The sequence below is a fragment of the Puma concolor genome, chromosome F2, assembly GCF_028749965.1.
Source record: "Puma concolor isolate L17-30 chromosome F2, mPumCon1.1.hap2, whole genome shotgun sequence".
Lineage (NCBI taxonomy): Eukaryota > Metazoa > Chordata > Mammalia > Carnivora > Felidae > Puma > Puma concolor.
Window position 1 is genome coordinate 79,469,861 of NC_141684.1, and position 26,070 is coordinate 79,495,930.

A 26,070-nucleotide genomic window follows, 5' to 3' on the forward strand; every position below is an offset into this window, starting at 1 on the left:
TTTTTTTAATGAAAATAACCATTTAAGAGACTAATTTCCATGAAAAGAGATTGTCTACTGAACTGAAGCCATTCTTTGACTTTCTGTCCTCAGTGTGCCTGTGTCCTGCTCAACTTGCTGGACCAGTGGTGAAGAAGTTGTTTAAGTGAAGCCTGGCGGGAGGTACTGAACTATAGTTTAATAAGCTTTCACAAGCGTTTTGGTGGTTCAGTTTGGACAGTTTTCTCCAAATGAGTTCTGTTGGTACAAGATTAATCATTTAAGGTGACCACTTCCTTTAGAGCTTGTAGCATTGTGGTGATGATCTTATGATTACAGTTTGAGAACTTCCGTAACTTTCTCTGGGTCATGAGTAAAAACAGGGATAGAGTTATTTGTCCCAATAAATGAAATGAAGGTATAGTATCAAATGTGGTGTGTGTGTGTGTGTGTGTTTGTGTGTGTGTGTGTATTTGTCAAAGGGTCTCAGACCTACATTTGCTGTTTTATTTCTGATAATGTGAATATTAGTGGTAATGCATGACATTAGATCTATGAATAAGACTGAAATATGTCTTATATGGAAAATCTAGAACAAATTGTTCTCAATCGGTTTTCTTCACATGGGTAGTGCAGGTAATACCACCTGTCCTGTGTAAATATCCTGGAGTAGTTAATGAAATTGTATGAGTTGGTATAGAAGCGCTGCAAATTAAAATGATGTATAACGAGGTATTTTGTTCTATGTAGCTTTCACTGCCTGTCCATAGATAAAATGGTCATGGTGGACTCTGGAAAGATACCATTTTATAAGGCCAAAAAACTTTATAGTTAATCTGTTTACATTTTTTATTTTTGTGTAGCAAATATGCTTAGACAGTTTTAGAGTTGTTACAGGTGCCATCGAGAAAATTTGATTTAGTAGCAGTATCTTCCAGGTGAAAAAACTAAAGCCAGGAAAGATAACAATTGGCTCAAAATTGTATGGTGTGACAAGGCCAGTCTTTGCATTCCACAGTGTGATATGCAGGAAGAATATCTCTGGTGTGAGTTCATGTCTTGGTTTGTGATGGGAACAGATGCCGATCATCTGAACTCCCAAATTGTGGAATTTTGCTTTGGGGATATTCTTTTATTTTTATTTGAATATTGTTTTTTGTGAACTCAAAATGTTTCAAATAAAAGAAGCCCAACTTTAAAAGACTGACCGAAGAGGAGCTGACGATGTATATGCTTTTCTCTCCTGCTTCCCTATTGATCTCATGACGTCCTAAGAGCATCGTTCAGCAGACCAGAAAGCCCAGTGTCAGTTCAGTATTCTGCTTCAGACTTTCCCTGAGCTACAGGAGGTAAATAACTCTTCTGTTTGAAAAGTTTTTCTGGGCCGTAGCTTCTGTAAGGAATTTTTTTTTTTAAGTATTAAGGTTGGTTAGTACAACACTTAATGTTTCTTGAAAAATTGAAGATGTTAAGCAGTAATCCTAAATTTTGAGGCAGTAATTCTCTGAGGATTTTGGTAGTTCAGAGATACGTGGGACTGCATATCGAGGGCATTTGGAGTATACTGGTGTGGTGTTTAGGGATACACATGTCTAATGGTGTGCTCACAGAGGTTTTAAGAGGTCATATATTCAGATCTTAGAGTGGAGCGGAGGAGACTTTGGAGGTACATGAAATCCTGTAATTTTCAAAATGATAAGATTTCAGCTTGAGTTGTCTCATCTTGTCCTTTAAAAATGTTTTATATTCCTCTCTCACCTTATATCCCATACCTTGAACTCACGTAAAGCCGCCTCCTACTGTTTTTTCCAGTCTTGTTTGAGTTTGCGCTGGTCTTCACTGCCCCCAGCAAAGGAGAATAGGAAAGTTAAAAGAATGAGGGGGGAGGTAGAGGGAAGAAAAAGGCATAGGAAGCAAGACTGGAATAGAATTGAGAATATAACTGAAAAGTCTACGTCTGTGAATATAGGCACCTTGCAACTTGATAAATATCAAAATATAGAACCTGGTTGCTTCTAAACACAACTTTATTTTGTTACTTGAGACTATGTGTAGTAGTGAATTGAAGGGTTGGGGAGGAGACGACAATCTTGAATTATCTTGAGAGGCTTATCAGCCGTCTGATACAGATGAAGATTCCAGAGTTCAAGAGAATTTAAAGGAAAAATACAGTTTCACTTTGCTGGTAGTTGTTAGGTATGTTCAAATTTGAAATTATTTCCTGAAGTAAAAAGCTCGAAGTTGCTCTTACAGTGTATTATGTTTGTTATTTATTAAATGCTCGCTAACACCTTTACAACTGTGATGAATATTTTAAATATTTATTTTATCTTTGTTTTATTTGATCTTTACTATTGAGTTTACAATTTGGATAGAAAAGATGTGTTGAACAAAAGAAAACTATACGAGACAGCTACTTTTTGCTGATTTATGGAACAAATGCTCCATTAGAGAAAATTAGCACAGGTGGAAGTTAGCTAGTAAGTTACCAAAGAGAGTCTCGGTACCTGCCTGCTTCCTGAGCCCGTGTAAGTGAGCACAGAGGGCAGCTGGTCCTGATGTGGGCCTCGTGGCCTAGTTTCTGGCCCAGAGCATGACAGAAGTCACTGCATTGGTTTTTGTTTTTTTGTGGTTTTGGTTTTTTTGTTTTTACATTAACCCCTCTCAATCAGTTTACATGCGAAGGGCTGTATTATTCCTTTCCCTTCTGCATACACTGTAACTTGGCTTTTCTTTAGGATTTACATTTTCACCCTGTACTTCTGTCTTCAGGAGGTCACTAAGTGATAACGTCACTAGATTTCAAAACTGACACTTACTTTTTTGTTTCCCCTTTTCGGTCCTTTGTGTTTAAAAATGAACGTTTTGAACGTGTCTTTTTTGTCCTAGATGTGAAAGAAAGTGAATTATTTATTGGACATGTGTACGTTAGAAGTCTTATGCGCAGTGCACTCTTTACAAATTTATGATGCAGTTAATATTTTTCCCATTTTATAGACAAGGGCAACTGAAGATCACAGGTTAGACTTTTGCCTGAGGCTGCATAGTCAGTACATGACATCAGATGCTTTATTTCCACCATCCCATTCTTCTTTTGGAACCCAGAGTACTAGAGGGGAGGAAAAAGGAAATTGGAGAGAGGGAGGGAGATCTGAATCTTCTTAGCTAAGGGGATGAAAAGTTTACTTTTGAATTATGAGCCAGGAGCCTCTTTGCAAATTGTTCTGTTTCAGAAGGGTTTTATGGCTTGCCAAACTGGATTTGAGTTGTGGCTCAGCTACTCATAAGCTCTGAGCTTTGGTCTCATTATAAAATGAAGTTAGCACTTCCTCATAGAGTTTTGGTGAAGAAATAGAGCCCAGAGCCTGTATGTAATAGAGACATAGGAAATTGCTTGTGTATGTTATCACTAATAAAAAAAAAAATTAAGATGTGTATTTATCATTGGATATAGACTTACCTGGATGTTCTCCAGGTAGCTTTGGGCGCATGAGTAGTGAATCTTTAATATTGGAGGAAAATATTTTCCTTCTGCTCTTCTAGGTTCTTTGGCTTCTCTGATAATCAAATTAATATAAGATTGATGGGAGAAAATTTGAATTGTATGGGAGCCCCACAAAGACAGACCCAAGGAGAAGCTGGGCAGTTGAGGTTTACATGCCATCCATCCATCGAGAGCTACGAAGTGGGATAGGGGTCTGGGAGGTCATAGGGAGGTTCACGGGATGGTAAGAGCAGATATTCGTCCTACTCTGCAGATGGCTCAAGAAAAAAAAAATGGCCTTGGTAATAGCTTTCTTTCTGGGCCCACCTCCTTAGCTAAACTCCTTTAGGTAGTTTAAAGAGAGGTAACAGTTTTGCTTTAGGCTGCTGGGTCTTGATTGCCTTCAGCTCAAAATGGTCCACATGCCAAAGTGGTACATCTCAGGGAGACTTGTTCTGAACCCCTTCATTAGTCTGTCCTTCCCTTTTCTTTCTTTTGTTGTTCTGTATTTATATCTCATCAGATCTGTTTGCCATCACTGAGAACCCCGCCCCCGCCCCGTGTCTTTGCACACTCAAAACAGGCTTCGTGCATGGCTCCTCTGATCTTTGAGGCGTGAGGAAGAACGACCCTCTGCTCATGCCCTCAAATAGCGTGTTGTCCTTTGGATGACTAATCTTCTTTCCCCCAAAGCGGGTGAGCCCTGTCCTCACCTTTGCAGAGAACGGAGCAGCGAGCAGCACCTGGCTGCCTGCCCCTGGTCGCTAGGAGGGAAAGAGCGTGAGTCAGCGTTCACTGTTCCCCAGCGCTGCGACATCTGTCCGCCATCTGTTTGCCGCCCGCCTCCTTTGACTTGTTTTTAACCTTCCGTAAAACATCCCTAAGGGGCCTGAAAGACACCGTAATATTGAACTGGGCCTTCTGTAGATCTTCCCCTAAACCAAATACCTTGAAACCACATCCCTTATTTTGAAAGACTGGCAAGCAACTTTTGGGAACACCTTACAAATCATCTCAGGTGAGCTCGTGTGAATGTACGCACCCTGTTGTGTTCCCCCGAACCCCAGCACGCATACTAGAAAGAAAGTGCCAAGGAGCGAAATTGTGTTCCGTGAGTTGATATGATGACTTCGTTTTCAAAAGATCTAACTGCATAAGCTGTCCAGTCTTCTTTTCTGGCATTTCTCTATTCTGCCTTGGCCTTTTCTTTTTCTTCGATTCCTTAGTTTGCTTTTATTGTTTAAGGCAGGACTTGAACATTCCCATTTCTTTCTTTTCCATGTTTGGAGAGAATGGCAGGAGTGGGGCACCAAAAAAATGTGATCAAAGTCACAGAGGTGCCCAGGCATGGACAGACATTCCTGCACAACTAGAACTCAGCTGTCCTCAAATGCGGGTTTGATGCCAAAATGGCAGGGAAATTAGAGCTCTGGGGAACCTTAGGAATCCTAGAATTTAGCCTCTTCATTTCACAGGTGAGGAAATGATGTTTTGGAGAGCTGCCCAGAGCCATACAGCAAAGTTTATCAGTGGGACCAAGGCTAGACCTTAGTCTCTTGGCTTGCATTTGGCACTTTTCCATGATTAGGTGGAATTATCTCAGAATTAACAAACGACAAACACTTCTGTGACTTAATGCTGCAATGGTTTTTTAATAGTGTTTGCTTTACTCATAAAAAATGAAGTGTATTTCAAGTTAGGAAATTATTATTGAATTATCACAATATTCATTACAGATTTTAACTTACTAACTCTTCACATACACAGTTGGTGTAATCCAAAATACACTGCCCAGCAGTCAGGGAGGGGACTGATTATATTTTGGTGCCTCCATGCAGTGGGATTGCACACCTGGATTTTGGAAGAATTTTTGATGACTTGAAAATGCTTAAGACCTATTTGGCAAAAGTTTGAAATAATAATATTACTAATTTTGTTAATAAGAAAGCATATATGTGCTTAGAAAGTGAATATTAACAGTGGCTCTTTAAATATTAGGGTTATGAATCATTTTTATTTTACTTGGTTTTCAAATTTTATGCAAATGCACATATTTTTATAATTGAATCTGTCAACATTATGGAAATGTGACTTAATTTATAATCATTTTCCACCCACTTTTAGGAACTGTATGATAAAATGACTTACCTTTGAAGCTCTGTGGTATAAATTGTTAATAATCTCTTTTTTGTTCTTTGATTTTTCTACCATAAACTATTTTATTAAGTGTATTTTTATTCCTTCAGAAATTATTTTCTATGTGTCTTTAGATTCATCTGGTCTAATACACACACACACACACACACACACACCCTTTATATTCAGCTTTACTTGTCAGTTTTGTTCAAATAATGCATGTGAACAATTTAGAAAGTCAAGTGATCCCTTGAAGACAAAGCCTGGCAGTTCATGGCTTCACTCGTTTCTACCTGGAGACTCACACTCCACAGGGAACTTAATGTGTTCAGCTCTTTCATGGTAAGGAAGTTACCTCCACATTGCTAACTAAGATCATTCTTTTGCTCTTCTTCTTAAATATTTAGACAGCGTTTAGCTTCCGGAATCACAGATGAGGTGTTAGCTCCCATATCCCTCTTTATCTCTTCACCTCTTCCCTCTCATCCTTCCTAGTGTGCTTAAATGACTATTCGCGTTAAATTTTTTTTTTTAATGTTTTTATTCATTTTTGAGAGAGAGGGAGTGAGCAGGAGAGGGGCAGAGGGGGAGACACAGAATCTGAGGCAGGCTCCAGGCTCCGAGCTGCCAGCACGGAGCCCGACGTGGGGCTTGAACTCAGGAACCGTGAGATCATGATCTGAGCTGAAGTCGGATGCTTAACGGACTGAGCCACCCAGGCGCCCCAGCGACTACTCACATTAAATCAGCCACTGTGTTTTCGCTATTCTGACTGTATAAACATTGTCTTCCCCAGACCAAACAACGAATTGTAATTATGTTCTCTTTCTTTTACAGTTTTGGTTTTTCCTTTACATCTTGTTTTAAAATTAGTCATACAATATGTCTCTCATCTCAAAAGCCTTTGCTGGCTCCATTGTCTGCGGGAGGAAGTCCAAGCGCTGTGGGTGTGTGTGTGTGTGTGTGTGTGGCCTGCAAGCTTCCTTTTTCATGGCTCTTAGTCTTCTTGCCTCACCAAGCACTGCTTCTAGTCCTGCGCTTCAGCTCTGCGCTATTATTTGTAGGGCCTTACCGGGGGCAGACGCATGGCCTCTTGTCTCCTCGTCTTTTCCACATGTTTTGAATACTTTTCCTTCCTTCTGCCTTCTTGCTTACCCGGTCTTCCACCTTTAGGAAAATCTTCCTGTCCTTTTATTGCGTCCCCGCGTCTGGGCTGAGTGCTCCGTAATGTCCTCGCACGGCTCTGCTTATCCCATTTTGCAGTTTGGCATGCCGTGTCTTCTCCAGACTGATCTGTGGTCCCTCACATTTCCTAAGATCCTTCAAGGGCCTGAGGTCAAGTACTGGGTTTTTCTATAACATCTGAAAACACCTACTAATGTTTCACAAAACAGCGGGACATGTGCGAGAAATAGCCTTAGGGCATACCACTGAAAACCTGTGCAACTGTATAACCAGGTTACTGACAAAGATAATAGCAATCCTCGTAAGATTTCTAGCATAGCTAAATCTACTGGGATTTGCACCTGGCATCACAGTCCTTCAGTTTTTCCCAGCCTTAAAACCCAGGGTTCATCTTCGTTTTGAAATTTAGGCCCTAGAAGACAGTTTGCTTATGGATATAATTTTATTTTCATATGTATATTTTCATCAGAATTTTAAAATCTGAACCTGGATATAGCCTTAATTTGTATGTTGTTTTAATTCAGGGACAGTGTCTTATCGTTTTTTTTCATCTGCATTCACAGCTTCCCCAGACCACTTGAAGTAACTGTGACAGCATCTACCTTAGAAGCAGGTCCTCTGTAACTTCAGCTTTTTGCTGAAAGTTTTCGTGAGTTGCTAAGGTGTCTCTGTAATGTGCATAAGCTTGTACCTTGCTGTCACTTCAAAGCATGAACATGCAGACCACCATGACTGCCATCTGCACATCCTTACCTTACATATTGTTTAAGGAAACATGATGCATTGCGGTGATTGCTCCTCTTATTCCAGAGAACCTTTCCTGATCACCTCCCTCCTGGATACGCTGCAGCTTTGTGTCCAGATGTGTTTCTTTCCCATCAGACCAGAGTGTCCTGGAAGTCTGGTTCAGGTCTTGCGCTGCTGCTTCTTGACAAGGCGATGTGTTTCCCAACTTTCCAGGTACCTGCTCTCCGGGCTGTTGCAGTAGATCAGAAACACAGATTACACTGCCCTCTCTGAAATGGAAGTGGGATTCTCCTGCCCTTGTTAATCTCCCTTCCTTGTTAATACCTGTGGCTGACTCTGCTGCATCAAGTAGATGTTCTTAAATTAGATTCAGCTCATGGGTTTGCAGGAACTCAGGCTCCTTCTGAAGCTGCGTAAAACTTTTCCTTCATTCATTTGTCAATGAGAAGGACCAAAGTATGATCGGATTCTCAAAAGGATCCAGGCTTAAAAAAAAAAAAAAATCACTGGCCGACGGGATAAAGGTTTTAAGGTGATTGGAAGTACCCAGCTGCATGTAGTTTCTTAAAAGGGTCATCTACTCTGTCGCTTTAATAGCCATTTCCTCAGCCTTTGATTCCCTTAGTCCTTTAACTGTGTTACCCAGTCTGTGCCTTCTTGAGAAAGCTCTCCTGGGTTCCTGGATCCACTTTCCTTTGGGCTCCTGTAGCAGCAGTCACATGCATTGCAGTGTCCCAGCCGGCCTTTACAGATTGTTTCTACTTGAAAGTGGGCAAGGGATTGCCTTCCTCATAGGCTTAGCGTAGCTTTTAAGGAGACCATGTGTTTTAACGAAAACACTGAGTACGGTACAGGGTCGGTCAGCAAATGGGAACAGTTCTTACTGGTTTGATTCTTCCTCCTGCCTTTCTCACCACGAGTGAGCACTTCTGTGTAGTGAAGTCAACATTTGTTTGTTTGCTGTGATAAGTTGGGGCAGGTCAGAGTCCAGAAGGACCTGAGATGGATTGGGTCCCTCCTTAGCCCTGGAAGCAAAGGGAAGGGGAATAGTTTTTCAAACTAGTAAAATACAGCACTTCGAGGAGAGCCATCAAATGTCTTCAGAGTCAGAATTAGGCTTCATGAAGTCCTGCGATAGGTGCCACGCTGGGACTGATGAGCATAGCCACTTTTTCTTCCATCCCGGGGGAAGGCATTCGCTCTGAGTACCAGCTGAAAAGTTCGCCTACGCCTAGAGGCCGTGTCGTGAAAAACAAAACGAAACAAATCTCTAATTGCTAGAATTTTGCTCAGCGAGTTAAGATGCTTGGGTTAGAAAGGGATGCCCAAACTAAGACCTGTGGAAGGAAGAGCACGTTGACGTCTCCAGCTGCACCAGTGTGCTGCCAAGTCGACTCATTGAGGATGGTTCTGTAAGCCCGTGTGTTTTTCCAGTTACTTCTCTTTGGGGTTGTGGGGGCATTGGAGCCAGCCAAGTCACTGGTTGAAGTGAGTTTCCGTAAGTTAAGTAGTGTGACATGAGTTCACAGTATTTCCTCTGCTCAGAGAGTTTAAGGAGATCACAGGAAAAGACAAAAGAGGACACAGACAGACAGTGGGGACAGGGCCTGGTGAGGAAGCTGTCCCTGGACTATTGGGACAGTTCAGTGACAGAAGTCTGAGAGCCCTGAGGAAGCCCGAGTTCTCAGTTGCTCCTGTACTCAAAAGTCAAGAGTGAGGGTACAGCCCTGCCAGGACCGGCTGTCAAAACTCTTTCGTTTTTGGCTATGGGCATTTCATTTCTCACTTTCCCTCCCATGACTTATTAATTCAGAAATCAGTTGTTACGTGAAATTCATTTATTAACCGTAGTTGAATCAAAGATTAAATTGTGTATCATGATGATGTGTTAAAATTCTTAGTTTATCAAGTTGCACTTATGTTTTCATTTGAAGATGCTGAAATTTTTAGTTGAAGTTTATTGTACCTGTGTGTAACATGTTCTGGTGCTTATGCTATTAAAGTTTTTAATAAAATTTGTGGTCTCCTTATTTATCACCACAGGGTTTACCAAATAAAACACTTGAACACACATATGTTTGTGTGTGGGTGTGTGTATTTTAAACATGTGGGAGTTTGTTTTAAAGTGGGTTTGTTTTGTTTTGTTTTTGTATTCAGTGTTTGGGTAATTATGTTGCTTTGTGTTAACATTTTGAATTTATGTGGTGCACTTAAGATTTTTAGCATTTAGGTGGTAGTGGATTTTTAAATTTAGGAAGTTTTAAGTCAGTGAAGTAATTCACGCATGTTAAACTAGACTCACCATACTCCGAAGGCTGCCTGCCTTAATGATTAAGAGCATGGTTTCTGGAGTCGGAAAGACCTGGAACTGTGTCCCAGAATTGTCGCTTTCTAGAACAGCTCTGTTCAGTGTGGCAGCTACTGGCCGCACGTAGCTGTTAAGCACTTGAAGTGTGGCTGGGGTGCCTGACTGATTTTTACATCGTATTTAATTTTACTTAATTTAGGTCTAAATAGCCACCTGTGACTAATGGCTACCATATTTGGCCTTTCAGTGTGAGGTGACTTAACTCTTCAGTGTCCAAGATATGCCACAGGTACAGAAGAGATCGAACTTAAGCTACCTTTTGTGGTTGTTATATGAATAGATAATAATCTTGAGGAACTTAACCCTATGTCTGGAACAAAATATATCCTTGAAAAATGGTAGTTATGATGACTATTATATATTTACTAAACTGGAATTACTTTCCTTTGAGCATTAATTTAAACCTGTTTATTTTTATTCTTCCCTTTCAGGATTAATTTATTTTTGGAAATCAAGTGCAATATTAAAGGGAAAGCAAACCACACTCCATTATTGGAAGCCATTTCTGCTAATTTTATTACATTTTAAAATTTATGATTTGATTTGAATACTATCATGGGAGGAGCTGTGAGTGCTGGGGAAGATAATGATGACTTAATTGATAACTTAAAAGAAGCTCAGTATATCCGCACTGAAAGAGTGGAGCAAGCCTTCAGAGCGATTGATCGCGGAGATTACTATTTGGAAGGCTACCGAGACAATGCGTACAAAGACTTAGCCTGGAAGCATGGCAACATACACTTGTCAGCACCTTGCATTTATTCTGAAGTTATGGAAGCGTTGAAACTTCAACCAGGATTGTCTTTTCTTAACCTGGGAAGTGGAACCGGATATTTAAGTACAATGGTGGGCTTAATTTTAGGTAATTTTATTTTTGTGAAATTTTATTTTAAAAAGTAAGCTGAGTTTGTATAACTGTTTATGATTTCCAGGGTTTTGTATTTGTATACCTTTGAATGTATATACTCAATAGAGTAGTTCTCCTCCTTACTTGAGTGTGGAAACACAAGGCAGTAGCAGTCTTTTCTTCCTCTCAGCCCTGACCCTGAGAGGCAGCGTGTGCATTTCATCCGAGACTGAAGAAGTCCTCGGAAGTGTTTTTCAGCCCCCGGTCATCGTCTGTGTTCAGTGTTGGACAGCTGGTAGGCAGAGAGCTCAGGAGTCTCGTGTAATCTATTTCAGGTGAAGGGCTGTGATTGGCGGCTGGCGTAGAGTTTCGTGGTCCTCTGTGTCCCATTTTAAAGGGAAGGGTGCCAGGTTTCTGATCGAGACACAGGAGTGGGTGTAGAGGGGGTGTAGAGTATATACATGGCACTGGTGAGGCAAAGGAAGGGATTGGAGAAAGAAAGTACATGTCAGTAGGCTTGCGGAGGACATGCTGTCTGTTCCGTCAGGCATTGTTCGTGGTGTAAGTATATAGCAGTGATCCAAAGGAACAGATCTCTGCCTTTGGGAAGCTGGCTGGGTGGTGGTGAAAGCACTTTACGTAGAGTACCTCATTTAATGATCCTAATTATCCTGTGATGTACGTACCATTAGGATCCTGCGTATAAAGGTGAGTAAACTGAGGCACAGAGAGGTTGACTGACTTGCCTCAAGTCACATGGCTGTGAAGTGACACCTGGGAAAGACAGAATGTGGGTTGAAAAAGCATGGATGGAGGAAAATATGCTGTGAGACATGATGTTGATGGAAACACCATTATTTTTACCAAGTGCTGCTACGTGACAAACATTGAGGTAGAACACCAAGGCCCGTCATGTGGACTCTTGCCCTGGAGTTCACAGACTGATGAGAGTGGAGAGACTTGAACATCAGCAGTTTTCATCCAGTGTGATACATGCTATCGTTGAGGCATGTGCTCAAGTTGTAGTGATGAGACGGTGATTTAAAATTCATTCTGAAGTGATGGAGAACCATTGAAGGATTTTGAACAGAGAAATGAGTATACTCTCGTAGGGGGAGTCTGTGTCTCAGGGTGTGGGACAGTCCTAGTTTATCCCTGTCGTCCTTGCATCAGTGTTTATAATGTCCTTTTCTTTCCTGAACTGTCCTAGTTTGGGCAGCCAATTATGTAGTCCCATTAAATGACTTTAAAGGCATTTTCGGGCCTGAAATTCTCCTTTCTTACACACTGACTGGCTCCTTCCTTTCTCTCCTAGTCCTGGAACCTGCAGTCCAGCTCACAAAAAAACAACTGAGTCAGTTCGTGATACATGATACAATCCAATAGATAAAACATTCTGTTTCATCCCACAACTGATGAGTATGTTTTTGATACGGGATGGTATGTTAAAAAATGGTGGCAAATTATTAATTTTTACCAACAAAGAAGTTTAGCAGCTTACATTTAAAATTGGTATTCCTGCCCTTCCTGAGACAGGAACTTCTCAGCAGGTTGGGGACCCCAGACATCGATTACCTTTTGAAAAAGGCCCGGTCTCTAGGGTTTGAGACTGTGTCCAAATGAAAGGAAATTGGTCGAGGGAGTACGGACAGCTTTCAAGAAACGGGAGTTGCCTTTTTGAAACCGTGCGTTTTTTGGCCAGCTCTGGCAGCTTTAGGCTGGAGTCTAGGCCGCACAGCCTGTCTGGCCACTTTCAGAGCGCCTGTTACCCTCTCTTCGACTCCTCTAGCCCTGTCAGCTGGCTCCTGCAGACGGAGGTCAGTCGTAGCGCAAGGGCTGGGGGGAAAGCGGGTCATAACTAGTTAGCAACCTTGCCAGCAGTGAGATTGCCCTCTTGAACTCTGCTCAGTCTCCTCTCCAAGAGGTTCATTTCCTGTGGCCAGATAGACGCATCTGTAGGCTGACCTCAAGCTTTATTGTGTCTTGGATGTCTACATCCATACCAGAGCGCAGTGTGGAGAAACAGACCCCCGTGTAAGTGATCCACGGTGCACTAGACGTTTTCCTCCTGTTACAAGGCTCCATGTATGACGATGGTTACTGGACATTATGCCAGGATTTATCTGTGTCTGACAGAGTGAAGGCCAAGATAAAGTTCTTCGTGTTTTGATGTGGAATAGTCCTTTGGTGAGGAAGATAAAAGCACTCTAAAGAAGGAAAGGCAGAAAGCAGAGTCTGTAAAACAGCGATTACAGCTAATAAACCTTGGATTGGTCTAGCTTCTGAGGAAGCCTAATCTTTTTACCCCTGCCTCTCCGTTTTTGGTTTGCTTTGTGAGTGCTTTAAGCCAGGACGATGGAACTAAAGAAAGTTGCTTCTACGTGCCCTGTCATTAACCCGAGCATGGTGAGTCGGATTTGGGTCCATTGCTTCACAGTGACCTTATTACCAGAAGCTCTGTCCTTATTAAGTAACTAACATCATGGCTCTAAGCCATGCTTCTCTCCCGGTCACAAGATGAGGGTGACAGGTGCTCACCATAGGCAGTGGTTCTCCTCCGAGGACACACCGAGCTTGATCTGGAGGAATCCTGGCTGATGCCCGGAGAGCGCGGTGCCTGTGGTTTGGTAAATACAGACGAGAAAAATGCTCATTGAGGAATTTCCACCGCCACTCCAGAAGCACACCTGTAGCACGTAGGCTCCAATCTTGCGAGAGCTTTTGTTCAGTGAGAGGAAGTTAGGTTTTCTTAATATCAGGAAATTTCTCGTGGCTGAAGCAGTTGTTCATAAGTGGAATGTGTTTTTGCTCCAGACCTGGAGAACGGATCACTCCGACTCCTAATGTGCCTCATTTAGACAACTTATTTTATATTAAAGATAAATTCTTATTCCTCTGGCTTTTCCTTAAGTCTTCTGAGAACTAAAGACTGACACAAAGAATCAAGTACTGATTCCTCCTCTCAGTGCTGTCTTTTTCATACCTATGGAATCCCATTGAAAAGCAGGGTGCAAGAAAAGGGCTCCCAAGTCCTCAGTTTCCCAGAGTTGAGTTATAACTATCAGATCTATGAAGGCAAATCGATCTTACGATCTTTCTAATTCAGGTGGGGGTGGTTCTCCATTCCGATCCTTTTTGCTTAGGTATTCCCTCCAATTTTCTTACATAACCCACGATGTAAAAGTTATAGCTTTCTTACGGAACTTAAAGTATCAGGGTTCATCCAACTTATTGTTTTCCTTGCCTAGTTCCTGAGTTAATAGAAATGACTGCAGAAACTGCCAGAATCATTCCAATACTGTGTTTGCCACTACCTCAGCTTACAGTACTACTTAAAGGTAAAACAGTTGGCAAGCTTATGTGCTGAACAGGCAACTTCCTGCCCACACTGTATCGCCCAGTTGCTGACGAGTTAGGCTACGTGTTGCCGTCACGTCTCTGTACTCTTTTTCTGTTTACCAGAGGACACTGAATGGTCCTCCTTCAACTGCCGTGAGATTGCTTTGACTTGAGATGCTCCAGTATTAGCTTTCATTTTAGCCCACTTCCCTCTTTAATGAGGTATGATTTACATTACCCCATTTTAAGCGTGCAATGAGTTTTAGTAAATTTGCAGTTATGCAAACATTATCATAGTCCAATTTGAGAATACTTCTGTCCCCCCCAAACATCCCCCATTCCCAGTTGAATCCACTTCCTGTCCCCACCCCAGCCCCTGGCAACCATTCATCTACATTGTTTCTATAGATTGTCTTTTCTGTACATTTCATATAGGTAGAATTATACAACATATGGTCTTTTGTGTATGTTTTTTTCACTTGTCCTTATGTTTTCAAGGCTGTAGCATGTATTAGTACCTCATTCCTCTTTTATGGTTGAATAATATGTTATTACATGGGCATACCACATTTGTCCATTCACCACTTAATGGACATTTGGGTTACCACTTTTTAGCTATTAGGATCGATACTGTCATGAACATTCACATGGTGCAGATCTTTGGGCATCCGTTTTCATTTCTCTTGAGTGGATTCCTAGAAGTGGAATTGCTGGGCTCTATGGTAAATTTGTTTAACGTTTAAGGAAACTGTCAAAGTGTTTTCTAGAAAAGTGGCTGCACCATTTTCTATTCCCACAATGTACGAGGCTCTGGTTTCTTCACTTCCTTACTGATGCTTGTGTGGTGTTTTGTTTTCTTTTTGTAATAGTATCATAGTAGGTATAAACTGGTATCTCACTGTGGTTTTAACTTGTACTTCTGTAGTGACAAATGATGTGGAGGAGAATCTATTCCTGTGTTTTTTTAGTCATACCCATGTTTTTAGTTAAATGTCTTCAAATCTTTTCCCCATTTTTTAATTAAGCTGTTGGGTGTTCTTATTGATGTCTAAGTGTTCTTTATACATTTTGCATACAAACGCTTTATCAGAAATACGGTCTTCGAATATTTTTTTCATGCTCTTTTAAGCACCTCTTTTAGGAATCTATTTTGGCTCACTTTAAGCCAGAGATGAATCAGGGAAATCCAGAGTGGTCTTCGGCCCCCACCCCCCATTCTTTTTGATAAGACAAAACACATTCTGCAGGTTCTTAGTGTTTGCTTTAGAATATATTTTGTACTAAACCTAACCTCAGTTATTCCTCTATCCACCCCATCCCCCCACCCTTTTTGTGTGAGGATTGGTTTTTTCTTTTTCTTTTTCTTTTTCTTTTTTTCTTTTTAGGAGTTACAAAGGCTCTTGGCATGTGCTTTATTTTGGGCTCTGAGCAAATCTGTTTTGAAAAGAACCATTTATTTCATTTAGGCTACTCATATTTTCTGAATTCAGTAAAACTCATCGCTGTTTGAACTGTTCCTTCTTTGTCCCAGTTAGGCTTCTGTGCATCCTCTGCACAGGTATTCTGTGCATACCCCGTCTTGAGTTGCCATCACTAGTCTATACTTTAGGGCTCTTCCCCGTTTTCACTTATGGTTGTGGAGTGGAAGTCATTACTAATCTCAACCATCTTTCATTTTTACTCCCTCTAAAAATCAATACCCACGTGATTTTGTGTTTATGGACTATTACTGCTAATTATTATAGGGCAACAAATAGTAATACAAACATCAAATATTAGGAAACTATAGATTTTAGAAATTTTACAAAGTTTTCACAGTAATTTCTGGTTATATTTCCTCATACTGTTCTTCAGAGTTCCAAGGCAGTCCCCTTGGTGTGAAAAATCTTAGGTTGTTCTTGCACATCTTGAGTTTGTATTTATCTTCAGGATGAACTCTCCCCAACTCAGATTGTCTTTGTTTTACAGTTAGTTGCTCCCTATTGTTTGTGAATTTGCTACTTAAAGTTTATTTGTAACTCTCAGATCAGTACTTGGTGGCTTTTGAGGTCATTTGTGCACGAGAGCAGAGGCGTGAACACTTTGGGTCACTCTGCATGTTCCTCGCTGGGGTGGACGGGGGACAGCTGTGCCTTCTTGTCACAGCTGGCTTTTAGAGGAGCCTAGCAGATGAAGACAGAAGGGGACAGTGCAGCACAAGCAGCTCCTCTGGTTCTGGAGCCCGTGTTTGGCCCCTCCTGGGATGCTCTCGGGCAAACATCTCTTAATAGTTTGGAAGCTCGTTTTCTCTTTTGTAAAATAAAGCGAACAAGCAGATTGAGTTTTTAGGTTTTGAGATTATTATGTGTTTGAGGTACGTGTGTGTGTGTACGTGTCTCCCCTACTAGAGTGGTTCGGCACTTGGTAATTCAGTGTTTGCTGAACTTTATAGAACATAAACTACCGTAAGTTAGGAGTGTCAACCCTGTGTTTCGGAAGATTACTTAAGCTTTCCGAATTTGTCTCTTCATGTGTAAAGTAACTTGTGAAGATCTCACAGTGTAGGAGCTGGTGCCTATTCCCTTCCTCTCCTCATATAGTTTTCCCTGAGCGGACTTGGTCGGTTGGACTGAGCACGTAGATGAGAGCCAGAGATTGGCTTGAGTCAGCAGGGCTACTTGGCCTGCTGGAGTTCCTGATCCCTTCTAGAACCTGTCTTAACATTCTCTTGGAGTGTGGCTTCTGCAGGGGTCAGCTCAGCTACCCTCCCACACCTTTGGCATTCAAAGATTCTTTCCCTGGATTTCAAGTCTCTTTCCACTGCCTTTGTGAACACTTTTCGTCCTGTTAGGGAAGCTGATTTGGCTTTGGCTAGCGAAGGGTGAAGGGTGGATCTTTTCTTCTGCCTTCAGGTAACATCCATGTACAGAGGATTCACCAGTTTCTAGCACCAAGGCCTGGCCTGTGTCCTGAACCGGGGACGCTCTTGATCTTCCGGGCTGGGCCAACACACTGGATGCTGTATTCAGCATCACGGTGCTTACCGCCCGTCTCTTCAGTGTGCACAAGATTCTGGAAGTGTAGCCTGTTTCCGGCTCGGGTCACCGTCTCTTACTCTGTCCCACACGAGGCAAAGAGTTCACGTTTTCTTCTTCCTGTTGTTGCTCATTCTGGTGAGAGGTAGCTTTTTATTTTCTACCCCAGATTCTTCCAGGTGGAAACCTGGACATCAGACTCTCTTCACTCTTTCATCAGTTTCTGTGGAATGGGTAACATACTGGTAGGGTTAAAAAATTCCCAACGAGTCGAAAGGTATACTCGAAAAGGTTTTCCATTTCTCTCCATTTTGTCTAGTTGGCGGGTCCCCACTTCAAGAATAACTTCATAGAGTTGGGGACAGCTCTACTTTTGCATGATACTCACATGATTATATGGATAATAGCTGACTTGAAGTCATAATCTCCTTCGGTACATGAAGGAAAGTTTGTATTGCCTTTTAGAAGATTCCCATCGTAGCTAACGTTAACAGACTTCTTTTGAATGGAATGTATTTCCCTCATTCTTCCTTGCAGTGCCTCGTTCTGTGGTGGTAACAGATAAAATAGATTTGCCATATACTTAATGACTTTTGCCAGTATACGTGATATTTAAATTTAGACATGAAAAATACACATTTTAGGTTTTGTGTACATCATTTGCTTCAGTCCGAGTTGTGAACCTTTTAAGTTTGGGAGCGTAGGTACATTTTTGTACTTTTTTATTCCTTCAAAGGTGTTTGTTATATTCAACACTGTGGTGGCTGCTGAGGATCCAGCAGAAAACGAGACCCATCCTGTACACTTGAAGTTGTGCTTCTCACTTCTGAACTAGCAATAGAAGCATTGTTGTCAGTTTCACCAGCCCATTCTTCATTTAGTTCACTGTTTGTTATGTGAATTGGTCACCATGCTGGCCCCAGTGTATCTTCAGGTATTTCACAAATATGCAGTGCAGTGAAAGAGCTGCTGAAAATCGCTTCCAGGGGAAATGATTGCATTAAAAAGAATTTAGATCAAGTGTAAAGCTGTTTAAATTAACTTTTAAAACTGTTTTTTGTAGGTGAGCACGTTTTATTCTCAGTTGATTGAATTTACTCTGGTAGAAACCTAATCTCTGTTTTAATGTTCCACCGTAGATGTGTGGGATAGTCATAAGTTGCTGTGAACATACTAGACTTGAGTGTATTCTTAGCCTGCTGGGTGGAAACATGTAAATGATCTGATTGTGACGTCTGGTTTTGGACATGTAGTTTACTTAAGGGCTCGGATCTATTTTCTGTAACTGTTTAAGCCAACATGTTCAGATTTTGTGTAAACATACATCTAAAATTCAAGTGTAATAAAGAAAAATAGCACTTAGAAATCCGCCGTCAGCTGAGAGGAGCTCGAGGGACTGGAGCTGGAACTTTCTGGAAAATTTTCAAGATTTGCTTCATGAAGCCTTTCCTAAACCTACAGAGCGGAGAACCAAGTCTAGTCTAGTGTTAGGCAGATCCAGCTAGCTTCAGAATGGTTATGTGAACGTGGCAGGACTCAGTAAACATTTGACCCTGTTTTTCTTTAACGTGCTCTTTTTGTACAAAAATGTACGGAAAACCATAAGAAATTGTCATCTTAAGTGGCAATATATGAGATCAATTTCTTTTTATCTAGTTAATGATTACTTAATCTTTTGCGGATTGCTTTTACTTCCCTTTCCTTTAGGTACCTTTGCACTATTTGTGTCTCTTTGTTATACCCCAAGATGTTTACAGAGAGAACGAAACCTATTCTCTTACCTGTTAGTGTCTCTGAATTCTTACAAAGTTGCTTATAAATCTTCCCCCAATGCTTTATTTTATGCAACTAAAGTTAGTAATAAAATATCATTGGAACTTATTAAAAAATGTTTTTACATTATATATTTCAGTTGTTATTGAGAAACTTTATACTAGTTTCATAGAACTCAAATAACTGATTCACCTGCTCCCCCTTGTGGTAAATACTTAGTTTTATCCAACATGCTTTTATTGGTAACACTTTACCAATGAGAATAGAGATTTGGATAGTCCAAAGAGATTTTAAAAATCGGGAGGATGTGGCTAGTGTGCTCAGCCTGGACTGTGTTTAAGGTTATCTGTAGGGCCTAGGCCACACCCTGAGAGATTCCCTTGGTCTGCCTGGGGTGGGAACCAAGCATTTACAGTTTAATTTTTTTTTTTTTTAATTTTTTAAAAATGTTCATTTATTTTTGAGGGAGAGAAAGAGTGTGAGCGGGAGAGGAGCAGAGAGAGAGGGAGACACAGACTCCGAAGCGGGCTCCAGGCTCAGAGCTGTCAGCACAGAGCCCGATGCAGGGCTCGAACTCACAAACCATGAGATCATGACCTGAGCCCAAGTCGGCCACTCAACCGACTGAGCCACCCAGGAGCCCCTAGGTTTTCCTAATCGCTATTTGTCTTAATTAAACTTTGATTTCTGTATATATTTCTATTTTTTCTTTAATGTTTAGCTATTAGAGATAATGGTCAACTGTTAGTACTTTTATTTTTTTAATATGTAATACAAAAAATGAAACTGTTAGCATTTACAGAAAAACCTCTTCACATTGGCAAATACAGAATAGAATTGGTAACTACTGAATACAAAGTTACATTTATACTTTATCTCTTAGATGGTGCTAGAAAGTGTTGACACTTCTTTTGGATACTGTTTCACTTTTTCCGTTGTACCTTTCTGTTAGAATTCTTTTATTAATTTGAAAATCTGAAGACTATTTTTTGGTGATTTCTTTGACTAGCCCATTATTTTCTGATAAAAAGTTATATGTATGGGTATAGTCTGGACACTTTAGACAAAAGGGTGTAATGACAGAAATGTCTCCTTCCCACCCTAGGTCTCTGAGGCCCTTTCCTTGGAAGTAGCTGTGTTTGTGTTCTTAGTTTTCTAGGTTTTATTTTCTGCTCTATTTAATGCCTGTGTCAAATATGAGTTGTAATAAACAGCATCACACTACATTTTTATCCTATATTTAAAATGTTCCAGTTGTATTTTACATTCTAAATAAATGAGATATTGGCAACATTGCTATTTAAGTTCTGTCTTTTATTAATGAATTCTCTTAAATTTACTATTTTTAATATGTTAATTATACAGCTTAATAGTGATAAGGATATGTTTCCATGTTACTTATATTTCGTTCATTAAAAAATCATAAATGGTGTATTTGCACTAGAAGTGAATACATAATATATTCTGCACGTCTGTTTACGGTATGGTCAAACCCTTTATATATTAATGAAATTGTTTTTATACCCAGGTAATGTGAAAAACAAGTTATGTGAAAAACATCCTTAAGAAATTTTCTAAATGAACTTTAACCTTATTTCCAAAAGTTGCCACTTTGGTTTTAGACAATAAGCAGAAAGCAAGGAAAGAAAAAAGAGACTTCTAAGTGATGAACCACCTGTGTAGTCCCTTTGAAATAGAACTCAAGGTCAGACTCCCTCTCTTAAGAAAGCAGTGTGAAATACTGAATACAAGCCTTGATTTCCAGATTCTTTACATGACACCTTTATTATGTAGCTTATGCATTTGGTCTTAAAGGAAACTTCAGATTCTAGCAATATGGATGTTTTTCATTGATTTCTTATCCATGTAGCCCAGGTCTGGTCTCATAAGAATAGTTGATTACTATAGCTAGATTCTTAATGAATAATGAAAATATGGAAGTCTTTGTTTTACATTAAATGGATCACCTAGGAATTTATCTCCTAGAACAGTATTTTCCTCAATATGTGCATAATGTTAAGTAATTATGAGTTGAGTTTTTTTAGTGAGGAAAACTTTGTTCAGTGTTTCCTAGCATTCTTTGTTTCCTTATGGAAATTCAAGTTATTAAAGTATTCAGATTCAGTATAAAAAAGAGATGTCCCCATGTGTTCTCTGAGTTTATTTATTTATTTATTTATTTGCCACTTTCATTTTTGAAGACAGGTTATTTTTGTTTATGGTAATAATCAGGAATTACAAGAGGTCTAAAATGATACCAGATAGGATGTTCCAGTTTTCAGACGACCCAACTGTTTGACTGTAAGGAGACCAAAACAGAACATTTAAGATTGCATCAATCAGCATAACTTACTTTAAAAGTATGAAAACACTGCAAAGGTAGTTAATTCTACCTGTTGCGTTTTGATGGATCATGTACCTTTTTACCCGTATCTGAATACATTTTTCAAGTATAACCGTTTTTTTTAATCATATTAAATGGAATATGTTAGAAATGCAGTAGGTTAAAGCATTATCTGATTTTGGCTTGAAGATAGTATCCAAACATTTTGGTTTAATTTTTCTAGTTTAGGTAGTTTGTAGATCATACATCATTTTTTTTTTCAGGTGCCCTCTGAACATTCAAACATGATAATTGGTGACTGATATTTTTTGTTTAAAAGATCTTAGAGGTCAGTAGAACTCCACTATGTATTGTATTCTAATGACATTCAGTAGGGGGTATATCCAGTTAATTAGTTCCTAAGATACAAGATACAAAAAGAAGTATGTATAAGATAGGGAAGATACATACACGTCTTTTTTTCCTAGAAGACCAATTTCAAAATAAAAATATAAGTATAGAGTAGAAAACTCTGGCTCAGTTTTGGAAGTTCAAAAGCACGTAGCCTACCCAGGTGAGATTGTGTTACTGTCCTGTGTGTCATGGGGCAGGCGGTAATGCGCCCAGTAGCTCTGGGAGATGTGAATTCGGTTGCCGGTATTTTGTGACTGTCCCAGGTCTCCCTCCCAGTACCATCTCCTGGGGCTCAGAAAGCTCTCCTTTTCTTCATTCCTAGAATGTCACTCCTCCTTGGCTGTGGGTAGAAAGAAATGCTAAGTGAAGTGTGAGACACCGGAACAGAAGAGTAAATAATCGGCTGTGCAGTCCTGCCGTCTGGTGGCCACATTCTGCTAGACGTGGGGAGCTCCGGAAGGCATAGAGTGTAGGAACTTAGCATATAGTGGGATGTGTGAGACATTTATAGAATAGCCATGTTAGCCCATGGTGTCAGGCACTTTAGAATTACCCAGTTTTTAACAAGTGATAAATGAAAATGTAATGGTGAAGAACTCAAAACTTTAGATAAGAATATGATTATTGCTTAGTCAATATTGTCCTGACAGATGGGCTGCTCTCGAGAGAACTCTCTATAACTTAGTCTTTGTTTTTCTTTCCTTCCTTCCTTCCTTCCTTCCTTCCTTCCTTCCTTCCTTCCTTCTTCTTTCTTTTTTCTTTCTTCCTTTCTTTTTCTTTTTTCTTTTCTTTCTTTCAAAGCCATGGAAACAGTGAGATTTTCGATTCAGCTTTTTAAATCTAGCTAGCAGACATTCACATATTCAAGCCTTTTAAATGCCCCTGTGGTAGAAAAGTGACCAGAAGTTAAAAGAACTCTGTAAAGACATATTACTATACGTATATGTGTGTGTATTTATAAATATATATATTTTATAAAAATGCTGCTGCTGCTACAATTGCAGGTCCTTTTGGAATAAATCACGGGATTGAGCTTCATTCAGATGTGGTGGAATATGCCAAGGAAAAACTGGAGAGCTTCATCAAAAATAGTGACAGCTTTGACAAGTAAGTATTCACATCTATAGTTTTGATTTGAAAGCAGTTGATAAGCAGCTAAATATGACATGTCTGTTCCTCAGTGCTGTTCATCAATCCTGAATTGCTCCGCTGAATGCAGCAGAAATGCAGTGTGGTATAAAATGACTGAAAAAATTAAGTTAGAGGAATCACGCTATCATTTTTGTTCTGTGTAACTGTAAATTATAAATAAACGCAAAGTAACTTTTGTAATCATTAGTATCACTGCATCCGTCACTGACGGATACAGTGATAGTAATGGCGGTAGGGTTACGTTCCATTCATTAAAAATCATACAAGCACCTTTTCTGGCGTTAGAAAATACTGTTCTGAAACTGGTTTTATACCTTTGGAGCGGTAATTTAATAGTTCTGCCCTCTTTAACATAGGGTGATACCTGTTAGCATACAAAAGACTTTTTTTTTTTTTTTTTTTTTTTTTTTTTACATTTATTGATTTTTGAGAGACAGAGAGAGACAGAGCACAAGCAGGGGAGGGGCAGAGAGAGAGGGAGACACAGAATCCGAAGCGGGCTCCAGGCTCCGAGCTGTCAGCACAGAGCCCAACACAGGGCTTAAACCCACGAACCGTGAGATCATGACCTGAGCCGAAGTTGGACACTTAGCCGACTGAGCCACCCAGGTGCCCCCGAAGGACTATCTTAAAAACACTCAATTACCTTGTAATATAACTAGAGTTAATTATCATAGAAATATATTGATCTATTTTGTGATAAGGTTGTGTTGAAGCCATTGCTTTGTAAAACATTGTTTTGAATTCGGACTTTCCCTTAGAGAGTGCAGACTTGGGTCCTTCGCCTGGCAGGGGAGTCTTCTCAGTGTGTAGTGTTCCTAAAATTCAGCAATGATAGCGCTACGGGACAAGGGTGTCTTATGCTGAAGTACACGAACTCTGCGAAATTGTGTAAAACGTGATGGCATATCTTCCAACTAGTCATCTTTTCCAAGAAAGCCTTAAAGAGCTTAGAACACTAGCTTAGAACAAGGTCACCTTCTCTTGCAAAGTTTTAGTACAAAGCCAGAGTTCTAACTCTGCTTGTCGGGAGTGGGCCTTCCCCACTCATCTCTAGACCCTGGCCATGATCACGGAGGTGAGAAACTTGGGAGTCTGAGTCAGGGCTGAAGGCTTTTTTCTAAAAGAGTTTCAGCCTCGGGACAGTGCATGAAGGAAGCGGAGAAGGCCCTGTGAACGTCTGCCGGAGTGTTTTTTCCTCTTTCCCCCCCTTCTCTGCCCCTCTCTCCGTCCCCCTGCTTGCTCTTCGCTTTTTCTCCCCTTGCCTTGGCCAGTGTGTATCTGTCCTCTGGCAAGTGGCACTCGATTGGGTGACGACTAGAAAACGGATACGCTGCTGCAAATCCTCAGTGAAGGGGAGTCTTCTGTCTGGCTGTGGTTGTAATCGGGTTATGAGAGACCTCAGGCGGGCAGGCTGGAGTGAACTGGAACGTGTTCAGGTTTATTTTGTCCTATAGTTAATTCCATGTATTTGAGCAAGCCATTTGAATTTTCTGCGTCAATTTGGGGAACACCATCCTTTGTCTTATTTATGCTTGTCTTTATAAGTAGTTAAAATTTAAATCACATTGGAATCATTTTTCAAGTGCTTACCGTGTTGGTTCATAGTCTGTTCCCAAGAATAACATATTGTTTGACAGAAAAAAAAAAGTTTTTAGCCGAAGTTATTTTATAGGAAATTGGGATTCAGTTTTATCATCCTTTTGTGTCTTATCATTTCTGTCTGCTTATTTGTAACATGTTAAATGCTTAAGATGTGGACAGGAATATTTTTTATATTGTTGATCAAAACTATAGAATTTTGTTGAATTTATTGGATTCCTATTTTATGTGTTTTGTTGTTGAAACAGTATACACAAAAGGGCCTTTTGAATACATTTGAACTTAGAAAATACAGAGGCACTATTAGTGAAAGCCAGTGTTTAAGTTCTACCATGAAGTCTGGTGTTACTAGATAGTAATCCATTTCCAACAGAATGCACTCAAGGATGAACCTTGAATCCCTGAAGCATCTCTATACAGGTATCTATGGAGCTCAAGTTTAGTGCTGACAGCTAGGCCTGGGAAACAATAAAATATGTTATTATTTAAAGCATTTCTATGTTGATGTAATTTAAATATCAAATAATCCGTAACAGAGAAGTGTGAAGACTATATATTTAACTGTCTCAATTAAAATTTTTTTTCTAAAATTGTTTTCATATAATTATAAAACGATTAAAATTTCCTTGTAGTTCTTGAATTTGTTGTTACTCTGTGATATAGATTTGTTATTCATAAAATGATGAGTTAGAAAACATGGTGATATGATTTCTCTAAATGTTTATAATTTTTAATGGTCTTGCTATTTTAGTTAAAATAGTCAGACTTTATAACAGTTGTTTTTGAAGCATTGCAACTTTTTAAAGCAGATTCGTACATTAATAAACTAGTCTAAAAAATTAGTTCTGGAAATATTATCTATTTTGGTTTTCAGGTAGTGTTCTGAAGTATTATTTAAATATTTCAGATCTCTATATAGAAGTATCTTACATCCAAAGACCACTAGGTACTGGGAAAACGTTTCCATTTGCTTAACGTGGTGAGTGGTTGGAAGCTGAGATATCAAAGTCGATGAGTTCTCATTGGCCTCCTGTATTGGTCCTTTTATATTATTTGGTTTTGGTGACAAACTATAAAGATATAATCGTGTTCTTTCTGTCTTGTGTTTTGATGATTTCTTTGCAATTTTTTTGGTGTTTGTGGATGATATTTCTATTTATATTAACTTTTGGAATTTGAAAAAGTTGCTGTGCAAAGTGATTTTAAAAATCCCATTTCTAAGCGGTCACATTATATTGTAAACAGGTCATCAAGGTGCATATTTTAATTAATAAAATAGAAAGGAACTCTGGAAAATTAATTGCTCTTTAGGTATTCCTTAGTACCAGATTATTTTTGATTATGTGTAACGCAGAATAGGTAGCTGAAACATAATACTCTTCCTTCTTATCCTATTGGTTTGGATCTTTTTTGGGGGGTGGGGAGGGTTGGATCTTTTTTAATCAGTTGCTTTTTCTTTTAAAGATTAATCTTTTTTTTTTTTAATTTTTTTTTTTCAAACGTTTATTTATTTTTGGGACAGAGAGAGACAGAGCATGAACGGGGGAGGGGCAGAGAGAGAGGGAGACACAGAATCGGAAGCAGGCTCCAGGCTCCGAGCCACCAGCCCAGAGCCCGACGCGGGGCTCGAACTCACAGAGCGCGAGATAGTGACCTGGCTGAAGTCGGACGCTTAACCGACTGCGCCACCCAGGCGCCCCATCAGTT

The 26,070-nt window shown here is 40.0% G+C and overlaps 1 protein-coding gene across 4 annotated transcripts in view; it reads left to right on the forward strand.

Moving 5' to 3' along the window:
• The window catches only part of PCMTD1 (protein-L-isoaspartate (D-aspartate) O-methyltransferase domain containing 1), a 69,167-nt gene that overhangs the window by 20,476 nt on the left and 22,621 nt on the right, over window positions 1-26,070 (forward strand). For 2 of the 4 annotated variants that reach the window (XM_086695295.1, XM_086695293.1), the window contains exon 2: window positions 22,614-22,716. Coding sequence is in view for 2 of the 4 variants with exons in the window: in XM_025922733.2 (XP_025778518.1) it covers window positions 10,455-10,761; window positions 22,614-22,716 (410 nt within the window). In the remaining 2 variants the exon portion in view is untranslated. Of the gene's footprint in view, window positions 1-1,303; window positions 1,329-10,330; window positions 10,762-22,613; window positions 22,717-26,070 lie in introns of those variants that run through there. The other 2 variants (XM_086695292.1, XM_025922733.2) reach the window with 2 other exon arrangements.